Source organism: Ochotona princeps, chromosome 29 (assembly GCF_030435755.1).
Source record: "Ochotona princeps isolate mOchPri1 chromosome 29, mOchPri1.hap1, whole genome shotgun sequence".
Taxonomy (NCBI): Eukaryota; Metazoa; Chordata; class Mammalia; order Lagomorpha; family Ochotonidae; genus Ochotona; species Ochotona princeps.
In genome coordinates, this window is record NC_080860.1 from 16,379,328 (window position 1) to 16,397,992 (window position 18,665).

At 58.5% G+C, this 18,665-nt stretch overlaps 1 protein-coding gene across 2 annotated transcripts; it reads right to left on the reverse strand.

The window, feature by feature from the left end:
- Positions 1-1,293: 1,293 nt before the first annotated feature.
- On the reverse strand, positions 1,294-14,927 carry LIF (LIF interleukin 6 family cytokine). Of its 2 annotated transcripts, XM_004591976.2 has the most exons (4): positions 14,205-14,927; positions 4,115-4,235; positions 2,233-2,411; positions 1,294-1,724 (listed from the first exon to the last, which is right to left on the reverse strand). In XM_004591976.2, exons 2-4 carry the CDS (start codon positions 4,131-4,133, stop codon positions 1,314-1,316), a joined length of 609 nt encoding a protein of 202 aa, XP_004592033.2. In that variant the 5' UTR covers positions 4,134-4,235; positions 14,205-14,927; the 3' UTR covers positions 1,294-1,313. The 2 variants fall into 2 exon arrangements, with proteins under 2 accessions (XP_004592033.2, XP_058512689.1); XM_058656706.1 differs by lacking the exons at positions 4,115-4,235; positions 14,205-14,927 and adding an exon at positions 3,642-4,028.
- Positions 14,928-18,665: the final 3,738 nt, after the last annotated feature.

The window sequence follows — 18,665 nt, forward strand, 5'->3', positions numbered from 1 at the left end:
CAGGGGGGTAGTACACTACTCCCTCTTGCAGTACAGTTCTGAGGAGCCCTGGGGACCTCCATGCCAACAAAGCCCCCTTGGAATCAAGAAAAAAACAAACACTAGGCCAAGTCCACATACCGGCTGGGGATCCTGACACCTCCAAAGCAGGCTGCCAGTGCTGAGATCCTGTCCCTGCCCCAAGTTTCACCGGTTAAGACTTAAGGTCACTTGTAACATCATTGATTTGCAGTCCAGAACCAGGCTATATAGTCTGGTCCTGGCTACCCAGGAATCTAAGGAGCTGTCATCTTATCTCCATTAAGGAGCAGAGAAAGGAGAATGAACTTTGCCATGGAAAGCACCAATAAGTTAACATAAATAGGATATTATAATAAATACACTCACGCTGGGTCAAACACACAGCACTCTGGGGTCTCAAGTGACCCTGACCTCACATCCTGCTGCCCCTCATTCTTGGGACCAGAGAAGGCCTCCGGTTCCCTCTTTGTGTCCACCACACAGGGCCTCTGTGGGCCCAGGGTGTGAGCTGCTGTTCTGAGCTACCCCCTTTCCCTGTCTTGTACACCCTTGTCCAGAAGGAAGACCCCAAGGGCCTCTCAAAAGCCCCTCACCACACTTCACACCTACTCTCACCCTTGCCCTTGCTCACCTCCATAAAACACACCTCTGGGTCTAGCTGCCAGACCCTGGTCATTCCAGGCTTCTGAAAAGACAGAAGGGCCTTTGGGACCTCTCCTCCTTCCTAGGCCTAAAGGTAGCCTCTCCCAAGAACCTGAACATCTAGAACCTTCCATCTGCCTGTCCCTAGGCCTGAGTTCTCAAGCACACTCATGAGGAGACAGCATCCCTCACCCTGGGGCCTCCCCCTCCACTGTCCCCTGACCAAACTTTCAAGACAGGAGTCCTTCTGGATTCCAGTCCCTTTGGTCTGGCCCAATCCTGGCCATGCCTTCTAAAACCTATCCCCCCCACCCCCAGGATAACAAAGGCACTGAATGGTGGTCACCCCTTAAGGGCTGGGAATTCTGCTGACCCCTAGGGGTTGGGGGTGTGGACAGAAGAAGGTTGCCATAGACCCTTGTACAATTTGCCCCTAGGCTCAGGGCAAGGGGCAAAGGGATGGAGTGGGGGCAGTTGGGCCCACACCCTGGCTGTGGTGTCTTAGGAGATGGGATGCAGCAAACAGACCCTGTCTATGCAAGTTCAGCATCCTCTCAGCCCACTCCCAGACACCTGGGAGTGGACTGGGCCTTGTCCCACAGAGCTCCCTTCTCCCTATAGAGCCCCCCATCAGTTCAGCAACCCACTGCCTAGAAGGCCTGTGCCAACACACCAATGACTTGCTTGTACTTTCCCAGTAGTTGACACCCTAACTTCTTCTTCTGGAACACGTCCTTGCCTGAGGTGTCTGGGCCATAGGCCACGTCCACGTGTGCCACATGGTACTTGTTGCACAGGCGGCACATCACGTTGCTTAGCAGGCCACGCAGGATGTCTGCCGTGGCGTTGAGCTTGCTGTGGAGGCTGAGTGCCGTGGGGTTGAGGGTCTTCTGGTCCCGTGTGATGTTACCCAAGGAGGTGCCCAGGTAGGCGGTGATGCGGTACAGATCCACCAGCCGGACCTTCTCCGTGCCATTGGCATGGAAGGGTGGAAAGTCGGTCACGTTGGGGCTGCACAGCTTGTCTAGGTTGTTGGGGAAAGGCTCCCCTTGGGCTGTGTACTGTGGAGCAGAGAGGGGCCGGTGAGATGACTAGGGAGTCAGGGGAGTGCGTCCCTGGGTGGGTGGGTGGGGTGCCCTGTAAACAGCTGAGAACTGTCCCACTGCCCCCTGCCCCAGGCGAAAACAGCCACAGGTACTGGTGCTTTTGCATTCGGTAAAGATCAAGGCTTCGGCTGGCCTTGGAAGCCTTGCCATCATTGTTGTCACCATCACCAAGGGGGACAGAAAGGAAAACGTGGTGTCTCGCCTGTCTCACCTCAGTGAGCGCACCACACACTTGCACTTTCACCCACTGCCCTCACCTTCTTCCTGGGCGTCCCCTCCTCCCCCAGACACAGCTCCTTCCTGTCTGCCTCACTCCTCCCCACCACCCCGACCTCCCCCTGTCTTGGTCTCTATTCCCCAACCTTTGCCGAGGTGAGCATGCTCCCAGTCTCCTCTTCCCGGACCCTCCCTCCTGGCTCATCTCCCACCCTCCCAGGACTCCCACCAGGGGGTGGTAACTTACATAGAGAATAAAGAGGGCGTTGGCACTGCTATTGAGCTGTGCCAGTTGGTTCCTGATCTGGCTCATGAGGTTGCTGGGGCACGGATGGTGCGTGTTGCAGGTGGCATTAACGGGGGTGATGGGAAGGGGGCTTCCCGCCCCAGGTTTCCAGTGCAGAACCAGCAGCAGGGGTACGACTCCTACAGAGAGGCAGGGAGGAGAGCTGTGAGCTGAAAGGCGATGGGGGTTTGGGGGTGCGGGGAGCCACGCTGGATGGGAGCGGGGGGGGGGGGGAAGGGGGGACTCCCTGTCTCCCCTGTCCCCACAGGTGGCAGAATCTGTCATTCCCTGGATTGGGTTGGAGTTTTCACTGTCATCCATCTGTTTCCCGCTCTCCAGGTCTGTGTCTCTGCTCCTTCAGTTTCTAACCCTTCTCTGGGGGTCAAGTGGAGTGGGGCGAGGCGCAGGACACTAGTTGCTCCTACTATCTCAGATGACACCAGCCAGTCAGCCTTCCCTGCAAGCCCCCGCCCCAGGCAGCAACCACTCCCCAGGCCCTACTGCCCCACCTCCCAGGATGCCTGGGATTCCCTAGCTGTCTTCCCCATCAGCAGCCAGGGGACAGCCCAGCCCCAATTCCCCCAAAAGATGGGGGGTGGGCTGTGGGGGAGAGGCAAGGGTCTCCCTCCCAAACCCACTGTTTGATCTTGATCCTTGGGTGTGCCAACAGAGTCCTTAACTCTGTCAACCTCCCCTACCTTCCCCATGGGGCCACACCCCTCCCTAGGGTCCACAATCAACTCCAGCCCATTCTCGACCCCTTCGCAAAATCAGTCCAGCCCTGAGCGTGAGGCCTGGCTCCCACAATACTCTCCTCCCTCCTCTGCTGTTTCTTGCCCCAGGCCCTGGCAAGAAGAATCTAGTGAGTGTGTGTATTGGGGGGCAGGGAGGTCCCCCCACACCTTCCCCCTCTCCCCGCAGTGGCGCCCCCCAGCCCAGCCTTAGGGGGAAGAACAAACGGTGCAAGCAGGAAAGACGAGAGGGAAAAGGTCGCTGAAGCCCGGTGGACGGGAGGGAGGGCAGGAAAAGGTGCTGAGAACGGGGAGCTGTCCGGGCCTGCCCCGGCCTGGGATCGGCCCTCCCCTCAGGGCGCCTGCCCCTCCCCCACCCCGCACCCCCAGATCCCAGCGTTTCCAGGACCCAGCAGTGCGCCCAGCACTGGTGGGTACTAGGGTCTGGGTCGGCCCACCAGACAGCCCGGATCTCCGCTGCGGTAACAGAAGGGATGAGGGAGCCCCAAGTACACTGCTCTTGGGCACCACTCGCCCCACAACACACACACCCCGACGGGTTTCTGCTAGCATCCCCAGGCACGGCTTGGTTGGAGTGGGGTGGGGGGGTCTCCTCACACCCACACCCCTCCGTCTCACCTGTGCAGACACTCGCAGATGGAGGCAACACCTGCTCCCGGGCCGGCCCCAAGTTTGCGAGCTTGCTCAGGCCGCCCGCGCCCCTCCCCGGAGCAGCCCGGGACGCGGTTGGAAAAGAGAAAGCGGAAAGAAAGAAAAAGAAAGAGGGTGGGTGAATCCCGGAGCCGGAGGGAGAAGCAAGGGCGAGTGGCGGGAGCCAGGAGGAAGAGCAGGAAGAGGAGAGGAAGGCTTGCAGCCCGGGGCTCCCCTTGCCACCAATCTGCTGGCCCGGCACCGGCTGGGCGCACGGCACCCAGTAGTACCATGTGCCTGCTACGCTCGCTCCCGGCCGCCACCCGGCGGCTGCGCGGGCGCCCCAAGTGTCCGAGTGCCCGCGGCGGGCGGGCGGCTGGCCCGGCGGCGCCAGCGCTGGCCCGGGGCCCCAAGCGGCCGTGGCGGGGACGCGGAAGCCGGCGCGGGGCGGGTGGCTTTACCTGCCGCCAAGACCTTCATTATGGGCTGTGCTCCAAGGGGCCTGGACGGAGACCTCACAAGCCGGCCGTTTTCAGAGGTTCATGCTCAAATGGGGAATTTGCCGGATTTATATACTGGAGCCTGTGTTGTAAGACAGAGAAACAGCTATATTTAGCCGGGATCCCCAGTCCAGGAAGTTGTTTGAGGTGCATCATAGGAAATTATGAATGGAAGAAAAGTGAGAGTGGGGGGGGGCGAGAGAAGGGGGGGTGAGGGTGGGGAGAACAGACTTTTTCCCTCTTCTAAGAATTTGATAAAATTACAATGAAAGCCTTCGACAGAACGACTTGTGGTTTTCCTGAATGGTTCACCCTGGCAGTCACTCCAAGATGCCCCTAGAGTAGGCAGGGGTCCCCCACCAAGCTGGGTCAGTCGGGGTCCCTACTCCCCCCCCAGGGTGCCATGGATACCCCCACACAGCCCTGACTCACCTGAGTTTGGGGGGAAGTGGAGGGCCAGATACTGGACAAGCTGCTGAAGCTGGCACCTCGGGGGGAGGGGATAGGGGGCTCCTCCCTGCTTCCCCAAGGTCAGGGGTCTTTTGTGGGAGGGGGGTGCAGTGAAAAGAGGCGGGCTAGGGCTCAGCTGAAGAGGAGGTTCCGGAAAAGAGGGGCCAGGGCCTGGCTTGGACTTTAGACGGTCATAAAGTTGAGTGGAACGTGGGCGCCAGGAGCCACCTTGAAGGTGGCCTCCTCCGTGTCACCTGTAGCCACAGGCCAAAGTGGGGATATCCAGAGGGAATCCCCGGGGAATGGGACCTGGTGGGGTTCAAGGCTCCTAGTGGCCATGAGTGCACTGGCTAACCAGCGGTACCTGCAAAGCTGTGTGCTTGCCGGGGCGGTGGGGGGGCGCTGGGAGTGGTGACCATGTCTCAGATATTTGGGGGACAATCTGGGAAGGGCTTCGGAGCTGGAGGTGTTTTTATTTTGCAGGGAAGAAGGGAGCCTTGGTGACATGAGACCCCTTTCTTTCCTCCTTGGGGTGCTGAGGAATGGGGGGGTCTTGAGATGGGGGAGGGACAAGGACTCCCATGAAGACTCAGAGAATGGCAACGGTTCCCCCCACCACCACCACCACTCCTCAGGTCTCCCAGGCACGGTCCCCTGTTCTGGTGTCTGGGTTTGGCAAAGACACAAAGAGAGGCAAGGAACTTTGGTGGGGACAGGACAAAATGAACAGGGGGACCGCTGGTGTGTGAGAAAAGGCGGGACAAAAGTTTAAACAAACAAGCCTTGAACACAGAGCGGTGAATCGTGGGGGTGCATCCCAATGCTCTCCTGAAAGCTGCCAGGGACCCCATTGCACCAGGAAACAATTCATACCCCGCTTCCCCTTCACCCAGCCCTGACAAACCTCCCCCCAGCCAACAAGGTAGGGGCTGCCGACACCCCTGCCCGCCCCCTCACCCATCCTCCAGGCCCCCAGCTCTTGCCTCTTGCCACATCCCGGACCTGCCCAGCCACGAGCTCCGCCCTCATCGTGCCAGGACGGGTCCTCATTCCTGCCACCATCCCTCCCTCAGCCCGCCTGCTCCCCCCCACACCCCCAACACTCACACACACCCTGTCCCTATCCAGGCTCGGTGACCCTGCCCCCTCATGCCCCCACCACAACCCAGGCAAGGCCTCAGATTGAATGTGGGGTGATAAACTGCCCAGCGGGCAGGGAGGAGGCTACAGGAACCCAGCCCTCCCTCCAGCTCCCTGCCCTCCCCCGCCCCCCCCCCCACTCCCTTTCTTGGGGAAATGAGAATGAAGACTAGCCTGGGGCCTCCTCACTGACCCTGGGCTTTCTCTGACATGCACGCCACTGTGTGTGGCCACTACCAGCTTCTCACTGCCCCTGGACACCTGTTCGGGGGGGCAACGTCCACCACCCATCACCTGCTGCCATGCTCCATCCCAGGATCCCCCTTTTCTTCCCACCTCCTCTCCCAACACCTGCACTCAAGCTCAATCTCTAGTCCCACACCTCGCAAGAACCCCCCCTCCCTCAACCTGGACCCCAAGTCCATTTGAGCAGGGCACTTTGTCCCCTCCCCCTGACCCCCCACACACCTGACCTGGGACTCCCCTGGAAGCCTCTGTCTCTTTGTTGTCCATCTTTGGAGTGTACTTCCGCCCTCTGGCTCACCAGACCCCATATCAGTCCCGTAATCCACTCCCAATCGCCATTTGATCTCAGCCCCACCCCGACAGGAAACAGGAAGTGGGCTCACGGGCCTGGGAGACACAGATGCAAGGGCCACTCAGCTGTCCTTGTGTGCCTCAGTTTCCCCCTCATTGTACCTGGCTTGGTCTGTACGCCCCAAGTGCTCCGGGTCCCTCTGTGCCCCTGGCCCAGCTTCCCCCTCCCATCCATGCCAGCCAGCACATGTGCCAGGGAGGGGAGGGTGTGCTCCAGGCCAGGCAGGGTCTGCAAGCCGGGGAGTCCAGGAGGGAGCCGCCTGCAACGTGGCCGCAGCCCGAGTTTGTTTTGTTCCCGCCTGCCCGCCCTCCCTCCAGCACTGCAGGCCCTGCGTCCCACCCCCTTCCCCAGCTCTCTCAACACAAGGCATCCTCCTTTCTTGGCTCCCAGCTCCCAAGGTCATGACCCCAGGCCCCACCCTGGAGTGGCAGCCCCGGCCCTACCCCCTTCCAGCTGTGACTTCATCTGCAGCCTGTGTGGCTCCCTTCTGCAGATCGGGCCTGCCGTGAGATCTGGTCAGGCCCCAGAGTGAAGGGGGTTGTAGGAGAACCCTTGGGGCTCCCCCACACGGAGGCCACAGCCTAGGCACAGGGCTGCTGGCTCCAGCAGCCTCTGCTGGTGCATACTCAGAGCCAGGAGGCTCTGGCGGGGAGCCCACCCAGCCTCTCTTTTTGTTTGTTTTGCTGTGTTTTGCCCGCCATGCCCAAGGTCCACCTGGGATGTCATAGCTGCTTGTTTTAAGAGAGAACGGACAATCAGGCAAAGGCACTTGGTCAGGGGTTACACAGAGCTGGATGGTGAACCTGTCTGAAAGCCAGAACCCCTGGTTGTGGGCAGGCCAGAGCTACCCCCATAGCATCTCACCAGGGGCACAGCCAAAGCCCACTTCCTCCAGGAAGCCCTCCTCACCTGCCTTGCCTCCTACAGTCTCAGGAGGCTGCAGCCTACTATGTGCAGAGAACCCATGTGGAGCAGAATCAAGCTTTGCTCCTTCATCTTTGAAGGCCTGTAGGTGGGAGAGGAGTGATCTGATACCCACTTGTACTCCGAATGGGATACTACCAAGAGCAGATATCAGCTAGTTCATGAACACGTTTTACAATGGCCAAGTCCGTGTCGAGGAGGCGGGGGAGGACCGTCTGTTGAAAGGCTGGACTTCGGCCTCATTCAGCACCAAGTTGGAAGGCTTGACTCTGCCAGCTAGGAGCGGTGTGGCTTTGGGGAAGTGACTGCCTTCGGGCCTCAGTTTGTTCATCAGTAAAATGGGAACGAAGGCATTGATGAGGTGCATTTCTTGGGAGGGCTATGGGCCCAGCGGGTCTCTGGGCACCCAGGAAGCTCTCCCCACACAGTCGTATTGCCTGCGTTGTGAATGAGACATCCTGCCCACCCCTCACCAGCCACCCTCCAGGGTCCAGGGGCAAAGCCAAGCAGGACAGGTACCTCTTGATCCCTTATTGATAAGGGACCCAAGACACCCTGAAAGTAGGGGAGGGGGCTGGCACAGACATGTACACCCACTATCCTCGGGGGCCCTTCTGGAGGCCCTTCATCCTCCTCACCATATCAGGCCCCAGCCCTAGACACCAGCTGACCCTGCCTCACCACCCCCAGGAGTTGATTCACCCCAGGGCCCATCTGAAAAGCAAGGGAACTTAGTTCAGAGAGGGGCTTGAATCACCAGCCACCCCCTACAGAGCACCAGGAGGAGGGGGAAAAGGTTCCAGGGGGTAGCAGCCAGCAGGCCCCCCCATCCTTCCTCACCCCCCCCACCTGTGCCTGTGTGTCTCTTTTCCCCAGGGCACCTAGGAGAGAGGCCAACATGGCATTGGCATTGGCAGGGGGTGGGGAGAAGTACCCTCTGGGTCAGGCATCCTGTGTGGGCAGTAGCTCCGTTACTCACCAGGTAGGCAGCTCCCCGGGCAGCCGGGAATTCCCCAAGACCAATGACCCAGAAACCCAGCACCCGGGCAACCCAGCCTCCACCCCCCTTTGCCGGCTCACTACCGGGGCCAGGCTTCCCCCTCCTCCCTTGCCTCACCTCCCTTCTCCCTCTCTCTGCTCCCCAGCTGGGATTTCAGTTCTCTGAACACCCAACCCACAGCTGCTCCCGGCCACTGTCCTTGGTTCTCCATCTGAGAAATGAGCCTGGGGCCATCTGGGTGGGTCTGGGGGGTGGAAATCAGGGTAGAGGGGTGGGGTCGGAGGGTTTGGGTTTGGTGAGACACAGCCATAGCCAGAGGCACCAGGAGCAGCTTGGGGACCGCCCCCTGCCCCCCACTCTCACACAGTGTCCCCATCCCAATGGGTAAGAGGACTCAGTATTCCACATTGGAGACCCTAGAATGGCCCCTTTCTCACACCCTTTCCTCCATATGCCTTGAGTGTGCTTATCTATTCATTTATCTATTTCCCAGCCTCAACTTCCCCCCAGAACCTCCAGCACTGAAGCATGGAGTGGGGTGTGGAGGGCGACTGACAACAGGCAGGTAGGGGGTCATGGACCTGGCATGCATCAACAGTCATACCCCAGCCTGTGTCAGAAGCTGAAGTTGGGGGGCAAGTCTGGGGCCAGGGTCTAGGTACTGCTGGTGAGTTAGAGCAGTTGGGGTTCCCCTCAACCATGGTGGGATTTCTCTTTGAGCCTGGGGGAGGCGTGGCAGGGAAGAACAGGAGCAAGCTATCTGGGGACTTAGATCTCCAATCTAGTCCAATGACACCAGCACCAGGCTGTGGGGGGGGAGCACCCTGGCCTCCCACTGGCTGCCCCCAGCATCACCCTGACATTTCCTGGTTCTGCGTCAGGAATTAACCCCCAGGGGGTGAGTCAGAGGCCACGGCCAGGGTATTGCATGGGGCCAGGACCCACCAGGAGGTCAGGGGAGAGTAGAGGGAGGGAGGAAGAGGGGGCGCTCTACCGTCGGCCTCTGCATCTGCAGAATGGGCTGCCAGATTGCAGACGGTCTTGGCTGTGACATTCTAGAGCCGCGGCCCCTGTTAGGCCACATCCTGCAATACTTCCCCGATACTGAAATCTCTAACCAGCCTGAGACCAGTGCGGGCAGACGTGAAGAGCAACCTTTTCACCGACTGAGTCTCTCCTTTTAGTGAGTCCTGGATCCAACAGGCAGGGTTCTTGCCGGTACTTTCAGAAAGGACACGGAGGACCAGCCGGTACAGCCAGTGCACCTGCTGCCTGGCATGCCTGCACCTCATATCCAATGGAACGCTGGTATGAATCCTGGCCCCTCTACTTGCTGTCAGCTCCCGGCTAATGCACCTGGGAAGGCAGCGGAACATGACCCCAATCCCTGCCACTCACGTGGGACACTCGGCTTCTGGCTTCAGGCTGGACCAGCCCTGGCTGTTGCAGGCATTTTGAGAATGAACCAGCAGATGGTGGATATGTCTCTCTCGCTCTCTTGTCTCTTTGTTTCACTGCCAAACAAATTTTCAAAAAAAAAAAAAATTATTGTGGGCCCAGCACGATGATGGCTCAATTGGCTAATTCTCCCCTTCAAGTGTCCAGGATCCCATCTGGATACCAGTTAGTGTATCAGCTGCTCCACTTCACTTCTAGCTCCCTGCTTGTGGCCTGGGAAAGCAGTTGAGAATGGCCCAAAGCATTGGGACCCTGCAATGGCATGGGAGACCTGGAAGAATCTCTTGGCTCCTGGCTCCTGGCTTCGGATCAGCTCAGCTCTAGCTGTTGCAGCTCCTTGGAGAGTGAACCAGCAGTTAGAAGCTCTTTCTCTCTGTAAACCTGATCTACCCTTCCAATAAAAATAAATAAATCTTTTAAAAAAAGTATTCTCAAAAAAAGGAATGGAATAGCAAAAGCCCAGTGGAAGGACGAGCCCTGGTCCATTGAGCCACTCCTTCTTGCCACCTGCCAATGTTCGGGCTGCATCATTCCTTGTGTTTCTTACTGTCACAGTCACCATCAAAGATGTTTCTCCATCGCTGGTCTCCATGAATGGCAGCCAGGCCAAAAGAGGCTGAGGAGGGGCTCGAAGCACCTTGCTAATTCTCCTCCAACTCAGCCAAGGACCAGAAAGGCCATGGGGAGTGGGGCGGGAACCCACGCTGGGTACAAGGTCAGCCAGCATCCAGAGTTCTCCCATCCTTTGCCAGTCCACCCTTTTGTGCAGCCTCTGACCCCTGAACCACCACTGGTCCTGCCCCGCGCCCCGCCCTGGTGGGATTTGGGATGTTCACATGGCTTTCATATCATTGGGAACCTTCATCTTCGCCATGGGGTGTGGGAGAAGGAGGAAGGGGCCATGACCAGCCTTCTCAGGGCAGCCAGAAGCCCAGCCCATGATGGAGTCAAGCTGGTCTCCCTTCCTGTGCATCTTAGAGTGTGACTAATCAGGCCTGCCGGTCCAACTAGGACTAGGTGGGCACAGGCCCATGCCTGTGTGCACATGAACATGCATAATACATGCGCATGCATGTGGTAGGCGTCTGTGCATCCGTGTGTGCATGTGTAGCCATGCCTGGCTCTGTATGTGTGTGTGTGTGTGTGTGTGTGGGCAAGTGTAGTCCGGTTTACCTTGATGAGCGCTTGCTGTGGCTATGCGCATGTGTGTGTATGGCCGTGAGTTCTGTGTGTACGTGTGTGTGTCTCACTCCATGAACCTGTGGGGCATCGCGGCTCTTGGAGCATAACGGTCCGGTGGGGCACAGAGAGGGGGTGCTTGTGAGCACCCCAACCTCTGTCTCTGGCAATCCGATCTCCTCTCTCTTTCTGCAGCCTCTGCCTCTGGGAACCACGTGGCAGGTTCACGTCACAGGCCCCCCCCCATCAGCAGCTGCTTCCCTCCTCACCCCACCCCTCCCCCCCGCCTCCCTGGCCACCCTGACTCTTGGCACAGGGACGACACTGATGTCAGAGCCGAGCTGACAGCTTCCTTCTCCCACTGGATTTTCCAAAAAGAGACCACAGCGCGCGGCTCCTATTAAATAATCGCGGGGCAGACACACCGAGGGGAGAGGGGGGACGGACGGGAATGTGTCACTCAATGATTTCCTGATTTCGGAGGCAGTGACCAGAACAGGAAGTTGGCCTTGGACACACTCGGCCTGAAGCTGGCCATGCACAAGGTTGGGCTGAGGGTAGGGGGATGAAAGGGATGCCTGGTCTCCTCTCCCCTCCCCTTCCTCCATCAAGCTCGCTGGGGGCACCCTGACTGAGAAATGATGTCAGGGAGGACGCCCAAAAAGTGTCACCCTCAACAGCCACGGGGGACCTCTGGGGCAGGGCATTCTGAGGATGCTTAGTGGGAGGTGGCCGTGGTAGACCAGATAAGGCAGGAAGTGATCCCATCCTAAAAGATAGGATGGGTGGAGGGGATGGGACCCTGTCAGAGTTGGGCTGTCCCCTTGCCTGGAAAGACAAAGTGTGAACCCCTGAGTGTTAGAGCTACAGACAGCGGCAGGTGGAGGGACAGCTGTAGAAGAGCGAGGGAAGGGACTGGGCTGCTCCCCCACCCCCCGCCGCAGCTGACCCCTGGTGAAGCATGTTGGTGCCCATTTAACAGATTTGGAAATTGAGGCTCAGATGCATGAATGATTTGGCTGAGGTCCCGCTGCCACCATGTGAATCAGAGCTCCCGGCCTCCCCTTCCTCCTCACAGCATGTTCTGTCTCCTTCAGGCAGGACAAAGCAAACTGACAGGCATCGCTCAGGGGAGAGGGGAGCCCCGCTGAGACCCCTCCTCCCCTGCCCCGGCCAGGCTGCTCAGCTGCTTATCAACTCCAGAGTTGCATGACCCAATCCTGCTCTGATCCCCTGCCCGGCCCAGCCCCCACCCTGCCCCACCCCTGGACCCCATTTCCGTTTCCTCCCTTCTAGTTGGGACCCGTGCCTGGCCCTGGCGTCACAGTGGGCTGTCCTCAGAGGCCAGCAGCTCTGCTGTCTGCTCAACTTGTCCACCCTGGCTGCAGAGGAACCTTGTGGTGGTGGTGGGGGGAAACACAGGGTGGCTTGTGGCTCCCACTCTAGAACCCGAAAAAAGCCACTTGTTGCTGCTCAGCCGCGAGAGAGAGCTCAGAGCTGCTCTCAGCGTCAGCTGCCCTCAGTGTCCCCCCTTGTAGTGGGAAAAGATTGGAGCAGAGAAGGCTAAATGGTGGAGAGGAAGGGACCTGCAGGTGGGAGGTGGTGGGGACTCTGGATTCAGGCTTCAAGCAGCTGACCTCCCAGCTCTGGCCTCAGTTACAGTAACTGCAAATGGTGTCGTGCACCTGTGAAGTTAATGATGCTCTCCCGTGTAGCCCTGCAGGGTGGAAGCCAGGCCCTGGGCTATTGCTTTTACTCTCAGCTGCTGCTTCACAGGCAGGGGGCCTGGAGAGGGACAGTCACTTTTCCAAGGCCACACAGCAAAAGGAGGCACACCTCTCCAAGAGTAGGAGGGCTGCTCACAGCTCTTGGCCTCCCCGGACTAGGGCTTCCTGGTGCTGCTTTGCTTTCTGAGAATTCTAGGAACTTTTTAAGAGATTCCATTTCCCTGCCTAGGGAAGGGTTTAAAGGACCTGACACTCCAAGATCTGTATTGTGGGGTGCAAGGGGCAAAGGGTGGGGAGGGGGGCCAGATAGACAAGGTCTCCCAGGTCCACCCGGAAAGCTGCGGGCTGCTCAGATGTCCAGTGCCCATCCCCCACCCTCGAGCCCAGCTCCAAGCCATGGGCAACAGCGCCCTCCACTGCCCAGCCAGCAACAGGTACCAAAGCCACGGCCAGAGCCGCGCTGGCCCTAGGCTTGGCTGGGCCAGTGCCTCGTGCCGGAGAGGGAGCTGGACAGGGTGGGACTGGGGAGTTGAGCAAGTGAATGAGGGTGGCTGACGCTGGAAGGGGAAGGTGGGAGAGGCTCTGGACCCAGGAAGGGGCAGGCGTTTGGATGGGACCTGTGTCCTGGTCCAGGGCCTTCTGGTAGGGGGGCATAGAGGAGAAACGTGGGGAGGGAGGACAGCTTCAAGAATAGGCCACAAGAGGGCGCCAGAGCCATGCACAGTGGACAGGGGTCAGCCTGCCTTGGGGGCCAGCTAAGCCCTCCAGGGAGAGGGGAAGGAGTTGGGGAGAGGAGAGAGGGAGGTCTCCCCTGGCAGGGCCTTCCTGCCCATCCTCACTCTCTTTCAGAGGGAAATTTTCAGTGCTCAGGCCTTGCGGACAGCAAGACCCAGAAGGAACCCCCTTCTCTTGTCATCTGTGTCGCGTCCTCCCGGCTCCCATCCCCAGGCCAGACTGTGTGCAGTCACTGCCTTGGTGTGTCCTGTCTCCCCATGGATGCTGTGAGCTGGCACCTCTGTTACTGGGCCCATTTCACAGAGTGAGTGAGATACAGTACACTTGCACAGTTAAGCCCAAAGTCAAAAGTGTAGAGGGTGGGGGGAGGGTTGACCTTGACTGGGCCACGCACACCCTGGAGTGTCCCCTGAGGTCCACTGTGGTCCCCACTAGAAGGACAGGGACCCTCTTGCGGTCTGTCTTGGAGGGCAAGTTGAGCCCCCAGGGCTCAGCACCTTGCACAGTGGAGAGGACACGAATCAAGGGTCCCTGGAAATCCAGGCATACACGTTCCCAGCGCCCCTGCCCCTTCCTCATCACACAAAGCCAGGATTCCGAGCTGGGTCTCCTTGCAGCGCCCCCTCCCTGGTACCCCACCCGCCAGGCCTGGGATCTTCTCCTCTCACCCTTTAATCCAACCGTGATCTTTAACCCCTTCCCACAGCCACCTGATGCTGTCACAGCTGACTCCCCACTGGCCTCCAAGCATCAATGGGGAACCGAAGCCTGATACAGATGGGAGTGATGGGAGACCCTCAGAGCCATGCTGGAGTTGGGGACCCAGTCAGGGAAGCCTACCGTGGCTGTGGCTGTGATCCAGGCCCACACACGCCCCTGTGCAGTCTCCAACGATGTCCAGTGGGGCTCAGAGAGGCAACACCACAGTCTTCGCAGTCTTCGGGGCCAGGCCCCCTCTTCTTCCCTCTCCGGCTGAGTCCTCTCTGGAGAGCCTTCTCCTCACCCCGCCCCCCACCCCACCCCCAGCCAGACTTCCCGTCCTGAGCTGGGTGGCCCCAGGCTCCCCCCACTTCTACCCCACCCCCAAGCTCAATGCTGGGGACAGCAGGTGCAGAGAGAACCCCCCTCCCCAATCCTGCTATCCATGCCCCACCTAGGTACCTGACCCCGGCTTGTGCGTGGTTAGGGTAAGGTAGGGGGGCTTCAGGGTAGCTTCCAAGGGAAGTCGCAGGGCTGAAGTGTGGGGAGGGGGTGTCCCTGTGTGCCCGATGCCCCTGCTCAGGCTGCGTGGCAAGGCTGCTGGGGCCTGAGTCAGAGCTGACTGGGCCGCACCCAGCCTGCTTGGGTGACCCAGGCCGGCATAAGGCGATGACTGGGCAGCTCTCCGCATGACCAGCCGGGGTCGGCTTTAGGTGTTTTGACTCAGACCTGCCACAAGCCGTGTGCACCACGGCCATCCTCCTCTTGTCCTCCCCAGCCCCAGAGGTGTCGCAGGGCCACAAATGCCACCCTTGACACCAGACCCTCCTGAGCCACCACCTTCTGCCACCTGATCTCCGGGGACCCACCTCAGAGCCCTGCCAGAGACAAGGACAATCTGCTCAGAGCTCCACCCCCAGGCTGTGGGGCCCCACCTGCCCATCCCCCTCGGGCAGAGACCTTCGCCCCACCCCGAGCCAGCCTAGACCTTGGGGACGCCCCAGGAAGCAGGGAGCTGGGCCCGCTGGTGCTCAGGGCCTCCCAGCCCTGGCCGTGGACTATGAACCTTCCCACAGCACTGGGATAGGGAGGGGGGGCAGGGGCGGTTCCTGCAGGCATCCAGGTCCCAGACCAGGCATGGAGGCTGGGAGGCAGTGCCAGGGACAGTGAACCATAAAGATAGTCACCAAGACCAGGGACAGAGGACACAAGAGAGAGAGGCCAGAGAAAGACCAGGAATCCCTGCTGGGATCCGGCGTTGACATCACCTTCAGATCCCAGCAACCCCATTGTCCTGATGGCGAAACTGAGGAAGAGGAGAGTGAACTTCCACCTACTGGTTCATTCCCCAAATGGCCACAACAACCAGGGCCGTGTCACATCAAAACCATCTAGGTCTCCTGTGTGAGAGGCAGGAGTCTAAGAGCTTGGCTCGTCCCCTGCTGCCTTCCCAGGAGCATTAGCAGGGAGCTGAGGCAGAGCAGCCAGGACTCAAACTGGCGTCCCTACGAGATTCTGCTATTACAGGTGGTGGTGGCTTAATTGCTGCATCATAAAGTGGCCCCTTCTGGGAACATTTGGGAGATCTCAGGAATATCCAATTTCAAAATGTTTTGTATCAAAATGAATTTCTCTTTGGAATGTATCCATTTTATTCCAGAGACAGAGCGAACGTTTCCATCCATTGCTTAGCTCCCTCCCCAAATACCAACCACAGCCACTGGGCTGTAAACAGGAGCCTGGGTGACCATTTGTGTGTCAGGAAGCCAGCTACCTGCATCGTTGCCAAGGCTGCCTCCCAGGGTGAGTTCTGGCAGGAAGCTGGAGCCAAGAAAGAGCTGGGACTTGAACCCAGACCCTCCCATCTAGAACACGGGCATACCTTCATCGCTATACCAATATCCCTGCCCCTAAACACAGTTGTTTTTTTTTAAGATTTATTTATTTTTATTACAAAGTCAGATATACAGAGAGGAGTAGAGATAGAGAGGAAGATCTTCCGTCTGATAATTCATTCCCCAAGTGAGCGCAATGGCCGGTGCTGCGCCGATCCGAAGCCAGGAGCCAGAAACTTCCTCCAGGTTTCCCACATGGGTGCAGGGTCCCAATGTTTTGGGCCGTCCTCGACTGCTTTCCCTGGCCACAAGCAGGGAGCTGGATGGGAAGTGGAGCTGCTGGAATTAGAACGGGCACCCATATGGGATGCTGCCGTGTTCAAGGCCAGGGCTTTAGCCACTAGACTACGCTGCCGGGCCCTAAACACAGTTTTTAATTCCCTGTTTTCAGGAACTTTTTAGAAGTTCCTGCACAGTGCTGAGCTAGACCCTGGGAAGAAATGAGGCCTCAGAGGAAGTCTGGGACAGACTGGGGTTCTGGAAGTTGAGTTGGACAGGAAGCAGAAGACAGGTGTGGGGCTCCAGGGAGTGGGGAGGTCTAAGAGGTACTCCTAGGTCTCTCCAAGAAGTGCTTACTTTAGAAGCTAGGTCCCTGTAGTTTGGGCTTGGGACAGGAGCTAGCTGGAACTGGTACTTGGCACATACTTTCGAGGGGGGTGCATTATGGAGGGAAGAGGTCTCCAGAACCAGGTCTGGAGCACCTTGGTTATTGGGTGGTATAGGGAGCAGCTACGTTGAGTTTTCTGGCTCTTCCTCACCAGTAAATCCCTCACCTTCTTCCTTGGGCACTCAGTGCCAGCTGCACAGTACTGAGCTAGTCCCCTTTCACTCCAGGAACACAAATGTGGGGGCACCTGACATCCACAGCCACCCACCCCAACAAACTGACCACAGCTCCTGCAAAGCAGGGCAGACCTGAGTGAGGGCTGGCTCCTGCAGCTGGGCAGGACATGGGGCAGGTGCAGTCCTTGCTGCCTCAACTTTCCCCGTGGACACCCTAGCCCCTGTCTTCTTTTTAGAGCTACGAGGTTGGGCCCCATCTGCCTTGGTTCCTCCTGCAGTATCTCCTGTGTGTGCCAGGCCCTGTGCCAGGTGTATCCCAGAGGCTCAGCCCAGCAGGGGAGGGCATGCGGGTCCCTGAGTGGGTCAGCTTTGAGAGACTGTATTGGACCCAGACTGGGGCAGGATTAGGGGGAACTGCTTTGATGCTCCTGGAGCTGCAAAGTCTCTCTCTCCTATTTGCTTATTTACTTGAAAGGCGGAGTTAGAGAGAGCATCTTCCATCTGCTGGTTTATTTCCCCAAATGGCCACAGCAATCAGGAATGGGTGGGGTCAAAGCCAAGAACTAGGAGCTTCTTCCAGGTTTCCTATATGGGTAGCAGAGACCCAAGCCCTTGGGCCCTTCTCAGCTGCCTTTCCAGATGCCTTAGCAAGAAGCTAAAATAGAGCAGCCGTAGTGTCAGTTCCCTGGAGCCGAGATCTTAACTTGACCCAAACAAAGAAACAAACAAACAAAAACAGGCCATAGCATTCCAGAGGAAGGTGAAGATCTTATGCTAGAAGGAAGCCTTGGGCATTGATTGGGAAAGCTCCAAGAGCGTCCAGTGTGGCGGCAGGTCCCCGGACAGGAAGGGGTGAGGTGGAGACTGAGAAGGGTCCCATGATGCCAGCCCCAGCCCTTGCACTCATGGGCTTCATGACTTTGGCTAAGATGCTTCTGCTTTCTGGAGCTTTCTCATCAGCCAGGATGCCCTCATCCCGTTCTATTCGGATGCCCAAATGTTCGAAGGCTTGGCCCGTGTTCTTCCCACCCGCTTGTGCCCGCGTCACCCAGACTGATGCTCAGACGTCACCTCCAGACAGCCCCGGGGCCACCCACAGCGCCCCGTGGCCTGAGGCTCTCTTGCATTAGCTCCCTCCCAGTATTTTTTTGGCTGAGCTCACGCTGCAATCTCTGAAGCGGTTGTTGGCTCCTGTGCTTGCTTCTCTGCTGTCTGCCCCTTGCCCCGGAGTTCTCCGTCTCCAGGGGACGTGAACTTGTGGCCAAACTGCAGAGGCGGAGTGGGGGTGGGAGGTTGCAAGAGGGGTATGGCAGAAAGATGTTTCCGCCCTGGGAGTCTGACCATGCCCACTGCCAGCTAGTGGGCTCAGAGCCTCAGTCTTGCCGTCTGTCAAGTGGGTCCGCCATCTGTCCCTGAGTCCTTACACTGGATCCTCATTGTGGCTGAGACCTGTTCCCATCCTAACGCCTCATTCCAGGAAGTAGGCATGGCCTGAGATGGACACCCGGTCAAGTTTATCTGCTTCCATGCACCCTTTCCCTGTGGCTGCTGCCTCAGCATGTCACAAGTTCAGAAGTGCCTCCTTTGAGGAGGGGACCCTGGGTGTCAGGAAGGAGGGAAGGATTCTGGTGTGCTGGGGGCCAAACCCCCATCCCGCCAGAGGTTTTCAGGAAATAGCTGGAAGAAACACCCTGAACACGCTCAAAGTCACAGGCTCGGGGCAGGCACAATAGCTCAACTGGCTAATCTTCCACCTACAACTGCCAAGATCCCATTTGGTGACTGGTTCATGTCCTGGCTGTGACTTTAAGAGTATGTACATTGGGCCCGGCGGCGTGGCCTAGTGGCTAAAGTCCTCACTTTGCATGCACTGGGGTCCCATATGGGCGCCGGTTCTAATTCCAGTGGCCCTGCTTCCCATCCA